The sequence below is a fragment of the Lathamus discolor genome, chromosome 7 (assembly GCF_037157495.1).
Source record: "Lathamus discolor isolate bLatDis1 chromosome 7, bLatDis1.hap1, whole genome shotgun sequence".
Lineage (NCBI taxonomy): Eukaryota > Metazoa > Chordata > Aves > Psittaciformes > Psittacidae > Lathamus > Lathamus discolor.
The window spans coordinates 2,319,532-2,340,363 of NC_088890.1; the positions used below are offsets into that span (position 1 = coordinate 2,319,532).

A 20,832-nucleotide genomic window follows, 5' to 3' on the forward strand; every position below is an offset into this window, starting at 1 on the left:
AGTAAGATACAGACGCTGAGAAACAGAAGAGCTGTGGAGGGAAAGAGGGAGGATGCGGCTGTTCCAGGCTACAGACAAAGAAGAGAACTCAAGAAACACAGAAAGAGCATCAGTTCTGAGAAATTATTTCATTTATCCAAAAAGATTGAAGTTGGTATGATAGCGAGAATTATATGGTTCTTCAGCAAGCCCCAAAGCACACAGAGCTTTATAAATCTCCCAGGGTTTCTATCATAACCACAAAAGGAGGTCCAAGAAAATAAAGCCTTGGCAGTCCTAAGGGTTGTTATTGTAAAACTGGATTGAAGGCATGTGAAGAGAGGGACAAATCCTGAGGAAATCAGTAGCTTCATTATCATTAACTTCATTTAGGCCAGAGTTCTGAGTACTGCAGTCAGAAACCAGTGTCACACATACAGATAAGCCTCACAATATGCTCAGCGTTACACACTGTCAACAAAAGCTGGAAGCCTGTCTCAAGACTTAAAGAGCAGCTCATAGTCAGACAACCTTTCTGTCTACATGCTTTCTAAGTGTGGAACAGCTCTTAAAAAGAGAGATTTGACCTTTCAGATATCAAATAAATACCAGCTGAGCCTCTGACTCTGTCAAGAGTTTAAGGTGGAGGATTCAGAGTAAAATAAAGCAGAAAGGAAGCTTTTAAATCTCTAACAGTCTAATAAAAACCCAGCTAGCATGACCTCTTATCACATGTGGTAGGTAATAGGGAGAGATGAGGGTAGGATGTTAGACAGTAGACTGGGGCCGGAAAATCAGCCTATTGCTGTCCTCCTGCAACACTTAAAGGAGGCAGGAAACTAATCCAGTTTCTGTACAAGGATTGAGGACTTCTGTCATTACCTTTCTCTCCCCAGGTAAAGAGTAAGGCTCGGCATCCTTTTGAGAGATATCATCCCCTGTCCTGCAACATTGACTCCTCCATGCTATAGCAGGGGAAAAATGATTTAGCAAAGGCAAGGAATAAAATGGAGATGCTTGGCAATGTTCTGACGTACAGTGGAGCTCACTACCCCCTCCTTTATCTTCAGAGGCATCACCAGAGCCGCCTTCTGCACACTTGGTAGCCACAGTTCCATGTGTGTGAGCTGTCCCAGGCACAGACAGGACGCTTCAGCCATGAATGCTCCTGACACTGAAGTAAATCCTCTTTGGATATCTCCCAGCTGTTCCTCTTTCCACCCTTTCCCTAGGCTCTCTCAGCTTCGTGGAAGTGGACTTTGAAGGAATTTGGCAGCTGATGCCAGCGGGGAACTCCCACGAAGGCAAAGGAGCTGTGTGCAGCTTGTCAGGGGGAAGGAACTTCTGTTGCTCTGACCAGAATGTCACGCTCCAAGCGATGCTACACGTGATGCAGCACAGACTTTCAAACTAAGGATCCCACCTTATCCTTTCCCCCACAAATTCCTATGGATCTCCACCCATTGACCATTATGTTCTGCTGCTGCTGATGTTCTAAATCTCTAGCCTGGAATAATGCAATGATTACTTTAGTGTGTGCGTAGGCTATTCAAACAAAAAGAGGCTGAAAAAGAATTACACAACTAAGGACAAATCATTAACTCGGCTCTCTACAAACTTCCCTAAATTCCAGGATTCTCGGGCTATTGGATAAAATAAAGTATCTTTGGATCTTTCATTCAGATAGCTTTCACTCCCATACATATGAAGTGGTTTTGCAACAGCACTCATAATTTCATCTTCTAGAACAACACTGGATTGATAGTGTTTAAGTTTAGTGCCTCTTCTTTAGCCATTTAAAGGCATGCAAGCTGTTGTGCAGCAAATCTCCCTCACATCATAGAATCATGGAAACATAGAATGGTTTGGGTTGGAAGGGACCTTAAAGCTCATCCAGTTCCAACCCCCTGCCATGGGCAGGGACACCTTCCACTAGAGCAGGTTGCTTCAAGCCCTGTCCAACCTGGTTATCTCTGGGGGAGGAAGAAAGCAAGCAAGCAAGCAAGCAGAAGAGCTTCCAGTACTTCATCCCATTATCCACTGGAATTATAATACCAAGGAAACACATTTCCCACAAAGCCCAGGCTCAGAATAGCATTTGAGGCAATCAGACCCGTGCCCTGAGCTGCATTTATCTGAAGTGAGGCCCAGTGAAACCCCGTGTTACCTTTTTCTCCTGAGTAGTGAGATTAGGGGTTCTCACTGGCGCATGGGGTATTCCTTTCCTCCGACCTCTGTTTTCAGGCAAAGGGTATAGAGGAAGGCCACGACAGATTTCCTTCAGGCTGCTCATGGCTGCTGAGGAAATACGAGGAGGAAAGGCAAGGCAAACTGGAGAGGTACAAGGAATAGGAGGGTGCAGGCAAGCAGGATGCTAAGGGATGCAGATCCCTCCACTCCAGGTGATCAGAAGGGGACAGCCTGTCCTCTGGCTTCTGCCAACAGCTCCGTGAAGTGCAGGGGCAGGCGGCAGAGGTGACCCTCCTCTCCCCTCCGCTCCATGCCATTGGCTCTTCCCTCCTCCCCCAAAATGAATGATTCACAGTTTTGCTGCTGATTCCCCGAGTGCTTTGTCACTCAGCCACTAGAACAAACTCAGCCACCTTCCAAACCATCTCATTGCCCCAGTGTCCTAGTGAGAGTCCTGGTCTGGAGCAGGAACCTTGCCCGAGACCTCAAGGATTGGGCATTTACATTTCCATGCCTTAGGAGCTAACTAAATATTGATCACATCACTGTTTGTACACACTGTTCAGCTGAGATGGGCATTCCGTGTCCGACACCTCTAGGTATTGGCTGTTCCTTAGATGTCACCAATTCGCCTTCTAAATAACAGCAGTTATCATTGACAGCCCCTTAGGCGTTCGCTCCTCTTAGCTTCTAGGCACAAATGGACTTTAGAAGTATTAAACTGGAAATGCACCCTTTGGAACTAGTGGTTTTCTCAAGGCAGGCAATAATTGGGAGGACAAATGAAGGTTTTCAGCTCTAAGTCACTTTTATACCCAACAACAGCTAGAAAGCCATAAGGCTACTGCCACTCAGACGTCACAACTAAGTGAATATACTTCACTTTGATTTCCCACTTACAGTGCAGCGTGAACTCTGCTGTCCATCTTGAGCTGTTTAATAACACAGGAGCTTCTTGAACTTTATTACAACCACGGAACTACAGCTCTTGGCCAGGCAACCCTCTCAAGTGCCACAGTTTAAGCCTGGTGAAATTGACTGGGAGAAACATTTCACTTAGGAATGAGCCTAAAACCTGGGAATAAAACCGGGAATAAAACCCCACTGCATTTCCCCACAAAGGCAGCGATCAACAAGCGATGACAACAAAGCACAGTTATTAAATGACAGCATCTCATTAATGTCACATCGCCTTCAGCTCTGGGACATGCTGCACGTCCCCAGCTCCCACTGAAGATGCTGGAGTTGAAAGAACTGGGAGCATCCCAGGGGAGCTGAGCACGCAGCAGACTCAAACCCCTGAAGGATGCTACCTGTCATTCATGGCAGGAGAGTTTTGGTTGCTGTTTATACACTGGTTTAGCTGCCTTCAAACAAAGGCAAAGACAAAAAGGAGAGGGAGAAGAATTCTTCATATTTAAAGAATTTCTGGTGGGCTTTCGCATTAAAAACATACAAAAGGAAGGTAAAAAGTCAGAAAATCTGCCGCAAAACTGAGCTAAATAACCCTGCCTTATGTGAACATTCCCACCCCAAAGGAAATAAATCTGTCCTTATTATTCTTTATGACCCACATCCTCCAAATCCCACCAAGATCTGATCCTGCACACACATGAGCACAAGAATAACCCTGTCTACCTCTCGACTTCCATCAGACCTGCTTCCCTCTGTGACATCCAGAATTGAACGGTGTGAAAAGTGAAGATAGAGAAAATGAAGCTGGTGAGGGGGGAATCTCACTGAAATAAATGATTTCTGGGGCTGAGCATTTTCACCCCGTTTGCTGCATGCTGGAGCCTCCCTGTGCCCCTAGGAGCTTTGTGATGGAGTCACCTGAGTATATCCAACTCCAGGGACATGCCCAGTGTTTGGTGTGCCAGTGATGATGCCCCAGGTCCCCTCACCGCCAGGTTTGTCCCAGCTCAGGTCTGTGATGATGGAAAGAAACCCTGCTCCTGTGCCCGTTTGTGCACCTATGAACCCCAAAGACACACACACACACACACACACCCCGCTCTCCCCATGCCCCGGGGCTGCCTTTGGGTACCGGAGGGGGATGCTCCGGGCAGTGCCCGGCGCAGGGCGGGTGTCGTGCTCCCGGCGGGCGGGCAGAGGGTGCTGCAGGGACAGCGGGCACCGGCCGGGCGGGCAGCGCTGTGCCCCCGCCCTGCACACACAGACACAGGCAGGGGGACAGACACCGGCTCCTGGAGGGGAAGATGCGGCTGGAACACAACGCTTGCATCTGAGCACGGCAAGGACCAGGGCAGCCGACCAGGAGGTGCGGAACCGACCCAACCTCCGCCTCCCGACACCCCCCCCACCCCCTACCCCCCCCACCCCCCCCAAGCACATATAAAGAGCAGGAAGAAGATCACATGTTAGAATAATCCCCTCTGCAGCCAGACAGGACCAGGGAGGAGAGCTGCCCAGTTAGGACTGAGAGATGCGCTAAAGGCTGAAGGGAGGCACGACCAAAACTTGAAGATAACCAGGCACCGTCGGGAGGAAGGACCCCCAGCCCAGGCGCTGCTGGAGCAGGAGGGAGGAAGGATTCCCCAGGGTCCCCCCTCTTCCCTTTCTCCCCTCTCTCCTGGCGCTGGGCATCGCATCTCCTCCCCTGCCCTTGTGCCCTCCGCAGCCCCCAAGCCCCGGCGAGAGCCGCGGTCCGGCGGCAGCGGCAGCCGGGACCTCCCGGGCACGGGCACGGGCACCGGCGCCGGCCCCGAAGGGCTGCCCTTGGCTGCGTTTTCCACTCCCTGGCGCTCGTTGTGTAAAGCAAACCCCTTGGAGGTGGGGGAGAAGTGGCTTCCGTGACAGCGGAGGGAGGAGGGAAGTGATATAAAATAAACCAAACCAAAATACAAGACAAGAGAGAGGAGAAGAGCCAAGAAAGCACTTGCTTCTCATCATCCCTCAGGGAGAAAAGCCAACTCCGCTCTTCTATGACCCTCCGCTGCAGGGAGCAAAGGGAGAGAAGGTCCGCGGGTACCCTGCTAAGGACGCGCTGCCCGGACCCCAGCGCCACCACCAGCCGCTGGGGAAGGTCGCCAAGGGGAGCCGAGGCAGAGCCAGACCCAGAACCAAGCTCCTCCGAAAGCAAGGAGCAGAAATGAAAGTTTCCAAATAGCATCCATCCAGCCGCCAAGGACCGGGCGGAACGGAGCTCGCTGAGGCGCTCAGGGATGTGAACGTCCCCAGCCCACTGCATGGAGAGGGGTGAAGACACCCAGAATCCTTATTTATTGGAAGCAATGGATGGGTGACACCCAGAAGGCATCTGAGCCCTGAAGACACCCCCCCACCCCCCAAACAGCTTTGGACCCAAACAAGACCAAGAAGAATGAGGCAGCAGCCTTGACCCCTGCACTGAGGGGAAGGTGGGCAGAAAGAAAGCAAGCACAGAAAAGCCATGCAAGCACCAAACCTGTAGGTTGTTGCGGCTCTCTTTTGCTTCACTGAGGACAGCTATTCTGCTGACAGCCATGCAGCATCGAGGCATCATGCTGATTGTGTTCTTGGAATACGTTATGTCTGGCCATGGGGAAGCAGGTAAGTGAAATACATCAATATTGCCATTCTGAAACAATTTATCCTAAGTTGAGCGAGGGGAAGGAGAATAGAAATCAGAGCTGTTGGTTAAAAGAAATGATGTTAACATCTTTAGACTGGATATTTTACAAGGAATCTGGGTTGGTCAATATATATATATATAGATATGATTCTAACCCCTTGCAATACACAGCTTTATAGCTCAGTCTCTTCCCAAAGGCTTAGGATGTACAGTTTCATACATCCTTACAAGAAAAAAAGAGTGTTATTTTTGTGAATGAAAGTAACAGAAAAAGAGAGAGGCAGATGGATTGAGATGTGCTGGGTATTTGTTTTGAGGACGAAACATTGCCTTCCTAGGCAGGACAACGGTGAACCAACAACATCCTTGGACAGCAGCACTAGAGGAATGGAGGAATCTGAATTAGTCTCTGTTAACTCCGTTGAGCATCATTAAAAGTCAGAGACACTGTTTAGGAATTACTGTTTATCCAAGCCAGCCCATTCATTCAGTGTTATTCCCTGATTTTATAGTTAACATGCAGTGGACAAGATTAAATTAGCATTAGATTAAAAATGGATTAGGACAGAGTCCATTCCCCACACTGCCTGTGCTGTTTAAGAGATGGATTTAAGATATTTTCATGCATTTATCATCTTGTCACATTATCCTGTGACTCAGTTGGGAAAAATGTCTATCACGACATGCCAGGGAATGAGTGGAGGGAGGACATGTACCTTAGTCCTCTCACTGTCTCATCTTGGGCATTCCCTGTTTTCCCAGTCCGGGACTCTCCCTGTAGGATACATCTGTTGACACACAGCACAGGAAGGTTGAGGAGCTGGCGGTGAAGCTGCTGATGCTGTTGCAGAAGGCAGCCTCTTACAAACCAGCCTAAATCTGCTCTGCAGCCAATTCAAAGGTGAAAATGAATCTGCAAGGAGATGCTGACTGCTTGGGAAGTGAATGTGAGGGGAGGGTGGGAGTTCTGCATGGAGCTAAACATGCTCTAACAGTGTAGGACATAGGGAATAACAGCAACATAATTGGATGCTGAAGGTGATGATGTTAAGGATTCAATGTCACTTCAAATGAATATATGCTGCTGGGTCAAGAGGTTTTACAAGCCGTCAGCCTGTGAAAGCACAAGGCTTACCTGCTCATTCTATTACATTATTATTATTATTGTTATTATTATTATTATTATTACTATTGAAGCAGTATTAAAATCTTGAATTAACCTTGAACCTCTATAGGTCCTGTTACATGTAGGGTCAGCACTGCTCAGTTAGTCTGGACAGTGCCCACCTATGTAAAATGATTCAGAAGTCTCAGCCTTTTCCTGAGCAAAGACATGTACAGTGAGGTGTGTTTTGTACCTGCATTACTAGCAATAAACTCACTTTTCAGCCCTATAATTGATCCTTCCTGATCAAAAGTAAAACATATTGATGGGGCAGCTGTGTGGGGAATACATGAAGCATGATATTTGTGGGGAGTACAATGTTTGCCTTCTGCCATCTCTGTGCAGAGAAGTCAGTCTGGATTGTCAAGATTGGCTGCTTGGATCTTTAAATGGAATGCCAAAGGAAAATAAAACCCCTTAGTGGTTAGGCTGGAGGAGTCACTTAGGTTTTATATTGTGAGATGTGACACTTGGGTGATCTTCCCCTAGCGCTGCTCCCCTCCCTCTGCAGTGGTCTCTTGCATATTGGGATAGCTGTTAAGACAGGTTTCCTCTGGGCTCAGGTTATTCAGCTCCTCTGTAAATGAAGTTGTAGGTGTTGAAGCCCATTGTTGCTCCAGAAGGGATGTGGGCAGGCAAACTGGAACTGGACACAGTGGATGAGAGCCCAGACCTGGGATCTTATTCTTCTATCCACGCTGTGGGTCATGAAAGCAGATTGGGTTTGTAGCGTATTCAGAACTTCACCTCTGGGGTATTTATGAAGGCTGGCTCCGTAGCTCCAGTTATTAGGGCTATTTTAGTGCAGAAATATATCAGGCTACTCCTAAATGGATGAAGCCTTGACAAACTTATTGCATGCTGGCTGCAGACAACAAAGGGTTGTATGGCACTTCTGTTGTAACAGCGTTAAGGGGTGAAGTTCTAGGTCTGACTAATAAAACCTTGTGCCACTCCTGTCCCCAGGGTGCTTGGCTTCAAAAGAACATCCAAAGTTTTTGGTTGTTAAGGAAAAAGCTAAACTGATACAGAACAAGAGAAATCCAGGTTGGACATAACATGCTCAAAGTGCTCCATCAAAACCATAGCAGAAGATGCCCAAAGGTTTTAGTATTGCTCAGAACTGTGAAATTCACTCTCCTGTCTCACCATAGGAGACTTGGACACACACAGTCATAAATTAGATACAAAAAGAAATAGAAATTCCAATTAAAATCACTCACAAAAGGCAGCTCTCCAGTCACCTCAGCAGGCTTTGAGTGACCATATGACCTTTCTAATGTCAAGTGTCCAATGGAGGGTGAAAAAAGCCCTAAAACCACCCAGAACCTGTTTTTAGTTAATGTCTACAATGTTCCATTACATTCCAAGGTAAGTAAGAGACGCCTGTTTGAGATGGTGTCCCAGGAATATCAGTAGTGTGACCTCCCTTCAACTGCAGGATTCCCTAACCATTGGGTAATGCCGTTGTTACAGCCCGCGCTGGGCACGTGCCATTGACCTGTCACTTCATGGCACAGCTCTGAGGAACCAGAAAACAGACAAATAAATGAATCATACCATACCATAGCCATCCTCTATGGAGTAAAACCATTCTCTATTGAGTAAACCCATCCTCTATGGAGTAAAAGCTCGTCAACTCCATAATCACATGCAGTGCCCATGCGCAATCAAAGTGTTTAGTTCTTGATGAATTATTCAGTGAGTCCTCCTGGCACTTGGGGTGAGTTGTTTGTTCTCCTGCTGCTGTTTCTGCCCCGCAGCAGTCTCCCTTCGCTGTTCAGATTCCACAGTCCATGTTGTTTCCCCAGAATCGGTGAGTGATGGACAGGCTGCAGCATCCCTGTAGCCAAGCAATGTCCTGCCAATTGATTTCTTTAAATACAAAGCTTTTAATCGACTGCAGATTTTGTTTTCCAGCTCCCTTCTGCTCATTTGCACTTTGTTCTTCTCCCATTTTCCTCATGACACAGCAGTTCAGACAGGAACTGTTTATTGATATTGTTGCATTAGCTGGCGGAAGAAATCAACCTTCTCGTGACTCTTATGCAAGAGAACAACCATGGTTTTCTTCCTTTTCCAGGTTCAGATAAACCAGCTGAAAAACTCAGTACCAGACTAATGGCCCATTTATGGGAAATATCAAAAGCAGCCATTCCCTTTTAATAAACGTTTCCTTTTTTACTTTGACATCCTTGTCTGCAAAGCTTCCCCTATGTAAGTCCTTGAATTCAGAACTCCTGCATCCCATTTCCTTCAGAAAAGCTTCGGTGGTGTGATGCATCAGCAGAGATGGACTTTCTTTTAATTATATGGTATATTTATCCATAATCCAATAGCACCTGCAACATGAATGCATTCTTAATCAAAACTAAGTAACCTGACTCTTTGAGCTAACGCTTGTTCCAAGTCCAGTTATAAGATCAGTCCATTAAATTGTCTGGAGGCAAAGATGACATCTTTCTGCAGCACTGAGCAGCATCAGCTAATATCCAATCTACTTTAAACACAGAAACTACTGTGGTTTCCTTATTTCCAGTGACTTTTACCAAACATCTTGGACATGAACACAAACCCAAATGCCACTTGCAAAGACATTCTTGAGGCTCACTGTGGTTTTGCTGACCTGCAAACCCGAGTCCTTCCTCAGGACAAAAAGCCTCAGAGAAATTGCAAGGAACCTCCCAGATAAAATAGGTGTTCCCCTATACCTCTACCAGGCTCAGATGGAGTAAGAAGTTCATAATCAGAAAGAAAACACACGGAAATGGTCATTAAGCAGTGAGGACGGTGCGGGGGCTGGCTGGAGGGTCAGGTTACCACCTGCTGAATTGAAGCTGGGGAGCCAAGAACAGAACTGATAGAGCCAAACATCCCCATCTCCTTTCCTCTCCAGCTGACTTCTGCAGCAAATCCTGTGTCATGAAAATCCATCTCTGTGCTGGCACAGGCAGTGGTGGGACTGAGGAGGGGCAGCTTTCGTTCCTCTGACCCGAGGACTATAGGAGCACATGTAATTCAGGCACTGCTGCAGGCTTCCAGTCACCTAGGACTTCGCTGGGATACTAGAAAACACCTTGGCCAGCCCATTCCAACCTCCACCAGCAGGAAACCGCTACTACTGTGCCTCCAGACACCTTCTCTTTCCTTGAGGCTGCTGCTTAGTGTCTGCAAGGCATACACACTGAGTCCAAGCTCCTTTGAAGGTGGCTTCCACCTGCTCCTAAGAGTAGTCAAGGGCATTTTTGGATGATCTGATTTCTCGCTATCTGAGGGTTAAGACTACCTTATGCTCCATGTAAGCTAAGACAGTATACTCCCTTGCTCAGTAGGATTCAGTAGACATACAGCAACTTTGTTTTGTGTCCCAATCCTGGGAAGCAAAATGCACAAGGTGTTTTCCAAACCAATGCCTATCTCTGACCTTCCTCTTCTGGCCTGGGTGGAAATGTCATGAAGGAACTAAGGACAGAAACAACTCAGATGCAAAACCTTGCATGTTACACACTAGTTTTCACCTTGAATATTCCCTTTGGAAAGAGGGACATCAGTTTCATCCAACTACATTTACAGTTGGAGTATTTTTATAGGGCTGAATTAGAGTCTTTTCTTTGACATAACTTCACTTTAACTTTGCTTGGGGAAAGGCTGAATGAAAACCAAGGGGGGGGTTTGAAATGTTGACCCAGACTGTTGAACTAATAGCTGACCTCTGAACCGCTTCTGGATTACCCAGGGTTTACGGTCATCCTAGGTTTCATTGGAAGGGTCATTTCCTGTAGGACTTCCATCCAGCCATCTGACTTGTGACCCCTTGGATTAGATTTATGACCTTGCAAGGTCACTCTTTAACTCCTTCGAGACTCTTAAGTTGCAAGGAGGACGTTGTACACCATTAGAAACGTAGTTTTCACCAGCATGGTAAGGTTTTGGAACGATCTTTAATGCCGGTTCAAGACACTATTGATTTCCAAACAATATTAAGGCTTTGTAGTTATTCCTACCCTTTTTACTTCAGAAGCAGTTGTACACACGGAAGATACCCCCAAATTAGCCAATATTTGCAAATTTGACAAACAATATTGTCACTTTCTGTCCATGTCAAGGTATTTAAACAAGAGAGACTTGGTTTTAAACTCTTCCAAGTATTAACAATTCCAGCTGATCTCAGTAGGAGCAGCAGAAACTCAACATCCTTTCGAAATTATGCCAGTAATGAGTCACTACAGAAATACATGCTTTCTTTTTGTGTTTGTACGGGTAATTAGTGTCTGTAATGAGCTGGGCAGCAATAGTCTCTTTCTTTAATGTATCTACAATGTGTAGTACAGTTTGACTTCGCTTTCTGGTAGCAATGAAAATAAATGCATTGAATAGATTCAGCCTCAGTTAGAATCATAGAATCATAGAACAGTTTGGGTTGGAAAGGACCTCAAGATCATCCAGTTCCAACCCCCCTGCCATGGGCAGGGACACCTCACACTAAACCATCCCACCCAAGGCTCTGTCCAACCTGGCCTTGAACACTGCCAGGGATGGAGCACTCACAACCTCCCTGGGCAACCCATTCCAGTGCCTCACTACCCTCACAGGAAAGAACTTCTTCCTTGTATCCAATCTAAACATCCCCAGTTTAAGTTTTAACCCATTACCCCTTGTCCTGTCACTGCAGTCCCTGATGAAAAGTCCCTCCCCAGCATCCCTATAGGCCCCCTTCAGGTACTGGAAGGCTGCTATGAGGTCTCCACGCAGCCTTCTCTTCTCCAGGCTGAACAGCCCCAACTTCCTCAGCCTGTCTTCATACGGGAGGTGCTCCAGTCCCTGATCATCCTCATGGCCCTCCTCTGGACTTGTATATAGACTTGTTATAGAGCTTTACAGGAGTGAAAGCAAGAAAACACAAGATTTCTGTGGTTAAACATGAAATTCATATTTAACCATCACATTTAGATGGACACAACTGCATTTTCAACAGATGTATCAAAGTGAAGCACCATGAGCATGAATTTTCTAAAGACCTCAGTTTTTGAGTTAGGACCAAAACCAACGACTAGATTTACTAAGAAATTCCTTCCCTATTTTGTATGAAAAGATGAAGTAGTTCTCCTTGGAAGTACATAACTCCCCAAACGAGGCACCCAGTCATCTGTATGGTCACCTATGTTACAGCCTGACAACTGTGTGAGAAACTCTCCTTGTTGTGTCTCTTTGCCTGTGTTTCAGATCCCACCAGGCTCCGAGCCTTCCGCTGCAATGGCCGGTCCTGCAACCCTCCAGTGGGAAACCTGGCAACAGGGAGGACACCGGTCACCCTCACCACGTGTGGCCAGAACAGCACAGAGCTCTACTGCTTCTACCCAGACCAGAATCTCCTCCATCGGGTCACCCATGGCTGTGGGCAGCCTCGCTGCACCAAGTGCAATGCTAACCAGCCTGATAACTCCCATCTCCCTGCTGACATGACGGATGATTTCTTTGCAAACCCCATCTCCTGGTGGCAGTCTGCCCAAGGGGTACACAGGGAAGAAATCAGACTGGACTTTGAAACAGAATTCTACCTGACCCATGTCATTGCTGTGTTCAAGTCACCTCGCCCAGCTGCGATGGTGCTGGAAAGATCCCAGGACTATGGGCAGACTTGGAGGCCCTACAAGTATTTCTCTGTCAACTGTACAGCGACTTTTGGACTCCAGGATGATCTGATTGAGGAGGGCTCCATGTGCACATCCAGGTATTCAGATGCAATGCCCTGCACCAGAGGAGAGGTAAGTCATAACTGAGGTTTGGACTGAGTTTAATGTCAAACAGCTAAAGACTGGATGAAAATCAGAGAGCATGTACTCAAAGAGATGCCACACATATAAATGAAGAAATGCCACCCATCCCCCAAAGCTTTGTGTTAGAAAATGAAGGGTAAGAAGAATAATTATATATCAATGAAAATGAACAGAAATTCTATAAGAAATTTCTTTAATGCGAGTTGCACAGGATAGGATTAATGCTGCCTAATTTTACATTGCAGATACCAGGAACTGAGCTAGAATTCCAACCAAATAGATGTAGGGAAATACACATTTATAGAGTCTGATCTATCCAAACTGTTTTTGTGCTTTAGGATGACACGAACTGCATGGTCATAGAATCATAGTTTGGGCTGGAAGGGACCTTCAAAGGTCATCTAGTCCAACCCCCCTGCAATGAGCAGGGACATCCTGAACTAGACCAAGCTGAACAGCACCGGTCCCAGTACCAATCCCTGAGGAGCACCACTTGTCATGGGCTTCCACTTGGACACTGAGCCATTGACCACAACTCTCTGAGTGTGGCCATAGACAAAGCTATGGCATTTGGATGTTTAATACAAATAAAACAGACTTTCAAGAAGGTACAATAGCAAATATTTGAAGATCATAGGACAAAGTCACTAACACCTACATGGTCATTCCTTTTCTTTTCCATCTAAAAAGTCCTGGATGATTGGATGACTTTTAAACACATCCTTCCCCTAAGTTTAATGTAAATTTGCTGCTGGGGGCAACCACTCTGTATCAAGCCAAAGGATCCAGGAACAGGAAGTGGAAGTGAGCAGCCAGGTTTCACAGGTTGAGTGAGAAAAGAGCAGACATAAAGGCAAGAAAGCATATTATAAGAGATTCCTATAGCCACAACAGAAGCTGGAGTCCTTTCACTTCCTTCTCTCTTCCTCAGAGAAGTCCCAGCCCTCTTGGTCTCCCTGTCTGGAAGCGATCATGTAGGTTTGGCAGTAATACTTTGCTGCACACTAAGCTCAGGTATGAGACGAATGATCCAGATGGACTTCAAAACCCACAGGGGTTTCAGCAGGTCACTTCCAAATGCACTTGAGAAATAAACTAGTGTACGATACCTGACACAGGGAAAGAGCACTAAGGACCAAGCTCATCTTCGTGCAACAGGCCAGGAAGCATCCCTACGTACTAGAAATCTGGAGCAGATCAGACTACTGACCTGCCTTGTTCCTGGAGTAGCAATTCTGCTGGTCAGTTATGATACATTTAAGCCAAATACATCCAAATGTCTTCTGCAGAGAGATTACAGTTTGCCACATCAGTACAGAATCTAGGCAACTAATACAATTGCCACTCTTGTGTGCCTTCCAATATAAATATGAAGGACTTTGCAAGATCCGTTTAACTATCTCCAGCACCATCACAGGGTCCTGTTCCCATTTCACAGATAGGGAAGAAGAGCACAGAAAGGTGAAGCAGGACAATTCTGCTTGAGTAAGGAACAGAATACAAAGTCTGAGGCAAATGCCTTGGCCTTACACACAAAACAACTCTCTCTTCTCTAGTACAGCATCCCCTTTTGCCCTGCACTATGTTGGCTTTTGTGCTTACTTTACCTTGGGGAATATCATCAAGACCATGTGCTGCTGCTACAACAAATCAGAGAGGTGCATGGCATAAAATCAAATAATAAGACGTTCATTCAACACAAGCCTTTGTGATAACAAGTGTCAAAATGATTCTGTCAACTTGGGCAGCAGCTACCGCACAATGAATATGTGTATGCTTAAATCCATCAACGCTGAGGTAGTAGATGTTAGAAAACACTAGTATGAACAGTCATATATTTACAGGTCATCCTTGCAGATCCCAAATACTTTCATCAACTGTTACATGAATTGAATACACAGAGGTCATTTCTTCCAGAGAGGAGTGCACAGGAAGCAACTTAACAGAGAGCAAGACAAATATTGTTTCCACAGCACATTAACCCAAAAGCATTCTGAAGTTCTGGATAGACTTTACAGAGGCCTCTTAATGAATCTATGACATGCCACTATGGCAAGGGTGCAAAGGCACTGGGCTTTTCAGGTCAGCAATGGGACACAGCAGATCCTTTTGTGAGTGAAAATAAAGGAAGGCAGAGCATAGTTATTTAAAGTGGTACCTGCTCGGGTTTGCCTGGCACTGACTCACAATTGACTTGGAAGGAAGCTGAATGAATCTCCATTACTTTCTGCAGCGTTCTCTGCTTCTTTGCCATCTCCACTCCAGCCTACCCAGGTACTGATCCTGGCTGAGCCCTGGATTGCTGAGGACGTCACAAACTGACAGCATTTCTGAAATGACCAAACCCATCCCAAATTAAATGGTCATTAAAGCCCTAAGTGCCAGTATTCTCTGCTGAGGGGGCTGGAGGAATTTCCACTCAACGCCACTCAGGTTTTTCTTGAGCATTGTCCTATACATTTAGAGAAGTGGCACAAATTCCTTTTAACAGGGCACAAAAGGAATCAAAAAAGAGATGGTTACTAAGAACACTTTGGTTTAAAACCCATGTTGGACACATCAGGAAACAAGATTTCAGGTCAACTGGCTTCCAGAAATGAGAATGTAGGTGTGAAAGGAGAAGGTGTTAGAGCTGCAGTAGCTTACATGCAACCATAAACTGAGATGCATCTCCCTGAGGCAGCACATGCTGGTGGTCCTCCGAGACCACTGAAAGAGGCTTTTCCTGTGAGCATGATGGAAAACTTGGCAGAAAAGGAACTTTTAGGAGACTAGAATGGAAGCAAAAGACATTTGGGCGAGTGGTGTGAAAATGTCACAACAGAACATAATGCATCACTAAGTTAAGGTATATCCCTTGTAGATTATCCCTTCTCTTTCAGCTCTGACAGGGTCACACATCTCCATTCCATCCAAACAAGGTATAGCTGAGACAAAAGGTGTCATGCACTGGGAAACAAGTCCTGTAGAAATGCAAGGAGATAACTTCCTCGTGTCCCTATTGCAGTTTTCTTTTACTCCAGCACTTACTAAATCCCTTACTCCTGTTGAGATCCAGAGTACTTCTGCAGCTAAAATCTCTCTATCTGAGATCCTAGATCCCCCCCAGAGCCTTCTCTTCTCTAGGCTGAAGAAGCCCATCTCTGTCAACCTGTCTTCATGAGTGAGATCCTATGCTCATCATCTTCAGTACAACAACCTTCAACGTAACATCAGGAACTCAAACCAACCCCACCTTTTTAAGACCTGTTAATCTACTGTAAGTGCATCTATAGGCATCAACGCAGAACTTACTTACCTACTTGTCCATCTGGTTTTCTGATCTAAAACCACTATGCTATATACTTTAGGAGCCTAAAATGAGCCTTCAGATCAGCGAATGTAAATCAAGCCTCTGGCCCAAACAAAAGGAGAAATGACAACAACTTTGCATCAGACATGAGTGTGTCTTACAGCTTAAACATCATATGGGGGAAGCTGGGACCAAAATATTTCAACCTGCATCCTGACAGCACGTGCATGCAAGGATCTGAGAGATTAGGAGCATGTGTTTAATAAACTGGAATATCAGGAAATGAAAACAAATGTTCTCCTCCACTGAAGAAGATGTTTGCATGGAAGGAAGACATTAGCATGCAAAGTAGGGTAGCACACTGACCTGCTTATAACCACCAGACCCAAGAGAAGACCCTTTCCCTACTGGGTCTGGCTACTGGAAAGGAGTTTTGAATCAAAGGCTGGTTCATTTATGTGAGTGTCTGCGTGACAGATGACACCAATGAAGTGTGATATAATAAACCCATTACTGGAATTCACTGGGGGCTGCAAGAATTGTGTATGCCTGAATTAAGGAACTGGTTTCTATGGCAACATGTTAAGTGTGCCTTGCACAGAAGACCTGCTCATCCTCCGTTTTGCATCCTGTGGTGACCTCTTTAGGGACAGAAGCCCCCAGCAGTGCCTTTTGTCAGAGATGAGTGGACTCGCTTTGTAGCTAAAAGACTTTTAATCACTCTTCCAAACACTCTCTGTGAATGCCAGATCAAGAAGTGTTGTGATGGGATGGATGCACTTCTGTCTGCTTCAAAAGCCACCAGGCTGCTCAGACAGAAGCCACAGTCAACCCTATGGAAGGCCTCTTCTCTGCACTGGCCCTGAAGACCTCTGCTGCCTTTCTCCATCTACAAGGACTCCTTGAGCAAGTTCTGGCAGCGAGGGACCACTGCACACAGACACCAAACCAGGCCAGGGCCAGGCTCTGTGGAGTGTATGTGATCCTGTCCCAAGGACCTACATTTTTTCCTGTCTTTCCTCAGGCTCCTCTTTTCCTGTATCCGTGCCAAACCTTCTGATAAACAAAGGAGGATCCCCCGCACGCACACACATACCTCATCAAGTGGCAACATCAATAATTCAAGAGGTCACCATTAGGCTTCAGTGGCTTCTTCAAGGTCTGATCTCCTATAGCAATGGGGTCACTGAAAAGAAACATGCTCAGCACATCACAAGGGTGAATTCCTAGTAGCTAAGATGCAAGGGCAGGGTCTTGCACTGCAGTGATTTGTCCAACAGCCGTCAGGACTGGCTTCTCTAAGTTGTATGATGCTCGGGTTATTCCGAGTGCCAGACGGAAAGGATTCCAGGAGGGATTAGTCACTAGTGAAGGTAAGTGCCCGAATGTTATGACTAGGGCCGTCTGTTCAGCGTTTGCTTTAACTTGAACTGTAGAGGAGACAGAATGCAGAGGCAAGTTGAGAGGAAGCAGTTAACACCAGCAGTGTAAACAAGCAGATAGCACTGCCAGGCCCTGCTTCCCTGGAGGAAGAATTAAGAGGCTCAAGGATTTGTCTCTGAAGGGAATGTGAACTGACACTAGTGCAGCATTCCCATCGCTGGCAAGTGAACGCCGAGGGGGCACCAAGTGTCCTACTTTGACCTGGTTTGGATTTTGAGCATTGCTTCTGTATTTCCTGAACATAGAAGGCAGCAGATATCAAGTGTTTCTTCTCACCCTGCTCTCTCAAACCTCAGCGGAGTTGCAGCCATTACCTATTTGAAGTCTCAGCTGTGAAAAAGTTCTTGTCTAAAATGCCATAAATCTTAGAGATTCATTGTTGTAATGGTCAAACTCCAGGCAAAAGAACACCGAGCTGTTTGCTCCACACTTGTCCACACATCACTGTCATGGTGAGCCTATACACACAGCGAAGTCTGTTCATGTGTAAGATTTCAGACAAGACCTAAGAGATACAAGTGGCTCCACTTACAAGGAACGGACGGTTTCCCATGAGAACACAGCTTGGCTGACATTGGTTGACACTGACAGTGATGGGGTTGTTTTACCTTTCCCTGACAATTCAGCAGACGGAGTGAAATGAGTCCCCTCATGCTCAGTCCAGTTCCCAGCTGAGCTGTCTGCATCACAGAACTCCTCGTGCCACCCTTTGCCATTACAGAACAAGTATAATTCCTCACAGCGACAAAGGACACTGCACTTTGTGAGTGGGAGCTATGTAGAATGAAAGGAATTTTGTCCATTCTCTATACACAAACTGCAAGCTGAAGGGTTTTGTACCCAATAGTTAGACTTTGTACTCCAACTACACTCCCTGACTAGATAGAAGATACTGCTTCTCCACGCAACCTTGCCTTTCTACATAGATCTAGACATTTACATCTATGGATAGGCTGAACCTACAGAATACACTTTGAGGAAGAGAAAAAGACTGCATGGCTCTTCAGGTTTGTCTGCCTGTCTTTCCCCATCATCATATTGGTAGCAATGCCTAAATATTAATATTAATGCCACATGGACTGGATGACTGGAATAACCTCAAAGCAAATGCAAATTGAAGGGATACTGACCCTCTCTGTTTTGGGAAACAGAATGAATTCAAGATGCCACTGTCTTGGTAGTAGCTGAGTCTACCCAGGTCAATTTAAATAATCAAATGCACAAATATTTCATTAAGAATCAATCATACTCTATACTGGGTTCTAAGTTTTATTCTCTGGGAGGACAGAAAAGCAGTAGATCCTGACTAAAAACCACTATTCCACGAATCATCAGAATGGGCCTTCTAATAGCTAAGGGAATGGCTAGACTTTCTTTGTGCTCCAACAGTATTTCCAAACAGGAAGAAGACTACTTAGTGAAGACTACTGTGCCACAAGATAGAAGAATTAGTTTTAGCCAAGGGGCTCCATCAAATAAACCAGAGGATATTTGCCACTGGGCAGGAAAAAATCTGAGACAATTGTTGACTATTCTTTGAAGAACAAAATCAACTCACATGAAAATCCCTTAATGAAGCGGATTTAGGGCTGATGAGAGTTTTTATTGCAGCTTCCTTCTGTTGGGCCTAGAATAAGCACACAGACATTTCTGACCTCATTAACCTGATTGTGTGCAACACGATCAGCATAGCTTAAGGATGGTTTGTAATATCAAATGCTTGTTCTGCACAGGATCTTCTTTTGTAGTAGGCCATACATTGGCACTGCCCTCCAGTTATGACTCAGATGCTTTGACCTTAGGCTATGAGCTTGCAAGGGGGAACCTTTGCTGTGTCCACATCTTTTCTGACTAATACTGGCTGGAAGATCAGGTTAAGAAAACAGAATTATCTGCATCAGGAATGGTGAAGCAAAGCAGATGGCAAGAAACCAAAAGTCTGAGACCTTGTCTCCGGAATGAAGATGCTCTCTTGATTGGCGATAAAACATCACCCCATGTGAAGCTGTGCCAAGTTGTGTACAGCAAAACCAGGCCTCTAGCACTGGCCACCTTTTCAGCCCTGCACACTGGCAGCATTCTCCAGGCTTCCTTGCTCTCAGAAAGGTCGGGAGAGGACAGGGCAGTGCCCATCTTTTTGAGGCGAGCTGATTGACTTTTGAAGATGAGAATGACAAATATGCGCTTGATAGCAGATATGCAGATAAGCATGAATGTCCTACTCAGCATTTAGCTCTGGTGGCAGCTCCTGATTATAAGGGGAACTCAGGATCTAGGGTGTATTTCCACAAAGGGGTGAGACTATAGAGATGCTGAATACTTTCCACTTCCACCCAATTCAATTGAAGCAGAAAGACTTCTAAGGTGTCCTTTAGCAGACCTGGTCAGCATCATTTCTGTGCACATGCTACTTGTATGAAAGCTGCACTCTGATGTTTAGAGAAAGGACTGGGACATTCAGAGCAGTCTGTTACAGCAAAGAAAGAACAGAGCTTGATAGCAGATAGAGATTTCATCAGACAAGAAATAGCTTTACAGTCAGCATCATGGGAAGCTCTTTTCAGAGCTTGTACCTTCATTGAAAGAAAGCACTTTTTTATTCATTGCAGTCTCTTCAAGTCTTTTACATGAATATAATGGAAAACTGCACATTTGGATGGTTATGTCTGGGAAATGAAAAATGAATCATATTTCTGCCTTTCTGCAAAAGGCAGAAGTCAAACAGCAACCTGTACAGAAGGAATCTGCTCCATAGGCTTCAGAAACATAAACAACATGGAACAATTTGGCTTTGACCATAGAGTTGCATTCCCAACTCAGTGCTTTGCTGACAGTGACATCTCTTCCTCTTTTACAGAAATTAAATTCTCCCCTGTGCCATACAAAATCATCAACCCGTCCATACAACCACCACCAATCTGGCTCCTAATTTAGGATTCACGCATTCTTAGGGAACCATAACCCCAAATACATTCATTTAAAATAGAATCATGGCTTTTTAGTACCGAAATGAAGTTGAATGGTTTGGGTTGGGTTGGTTTTTTTAGGTAAATTATGCATTTATGGAAAAATAATTGAAGGCATGTAAGATGAGGTATCAGATTTGGTTTAAACATTCCTCCCACTCTACAATTACTTGAATCAGTTCACACAGTAGACTAATAAGTACAACTTACGGATTGTGACATATTGCTCCTGCCAGTAGGGAACACATATATTAAGGAAGATCTAATGGCTGGCACTTTAATGTCAGAAGAAGCCAGTATTAAAACAGAGCGAAAAGATGGTGATTACATTATACTCTTCCTTGTGCTCAAGGGTTTTAACCACCAATATTTCAAGGAGAACATGTCCTCCAGAAACAAAGAGAGAGGGAAATTCCATTTCCCAGCTTTATGCCTATATGAAATAA

At 45.5% G+C, this 20,832-nt stretch overlaps 2 protein-coding genes across 3 annotated transcripts in view; one reads left to right on the top strand and one right to left on the bottom strand.

Moving 5' to 3' along the window:
* The window catches only part of UROC1 (urocanate hydratase 1), a 38,737-nt gene extending 36,319 nt beyond the window's left edge, over nt 1-2,418 (bottom strand). Inside the window, exon 1 of the mRNA XM_065687815.1 lies at nt 2,147-2,418. Within this exon, the coding sequence (XP_065543887.1) occupies nt 2,147-2,272 (126 nt within the window). The 5' untranslated portion in view covers nt 2,273-2,418. The remainder of the gene's footprint in view (nt 1-2,146) is intronic.
* Nucleotides 2,419-4,361: 1,943 nt separating this feature from the next.
* LOC136018295 (netrin-4-like) overlaps nt 4,362-20,832 on the top strand; it is a 45,253-nt gene continuing 28,782 nt past the window's right edge. The window contains exons 1-3 of one of the 2 annotated variants that reach the window (XM_065687389.1): nt 4,362-4,450; nt 5,132-5,721; nt 12,132-12,673. In XM_065687389.1, the coding sequence (XP_065543461.1) occupies nt 5,655-5,721; nt 12,132-12,673 (609 nt within the window). In that variant the 5' untranslated portion in view covers nt 4,362-4,450; nt 5,132-5,654. Of the gene's footprint in view, nt 4,451-4,471; nt 5,722-12,131; nt 12,674-20,832 lie in introns of those variants that run through there. The other variant, XM_065687388.1, reaches the window with a different exon arrangement.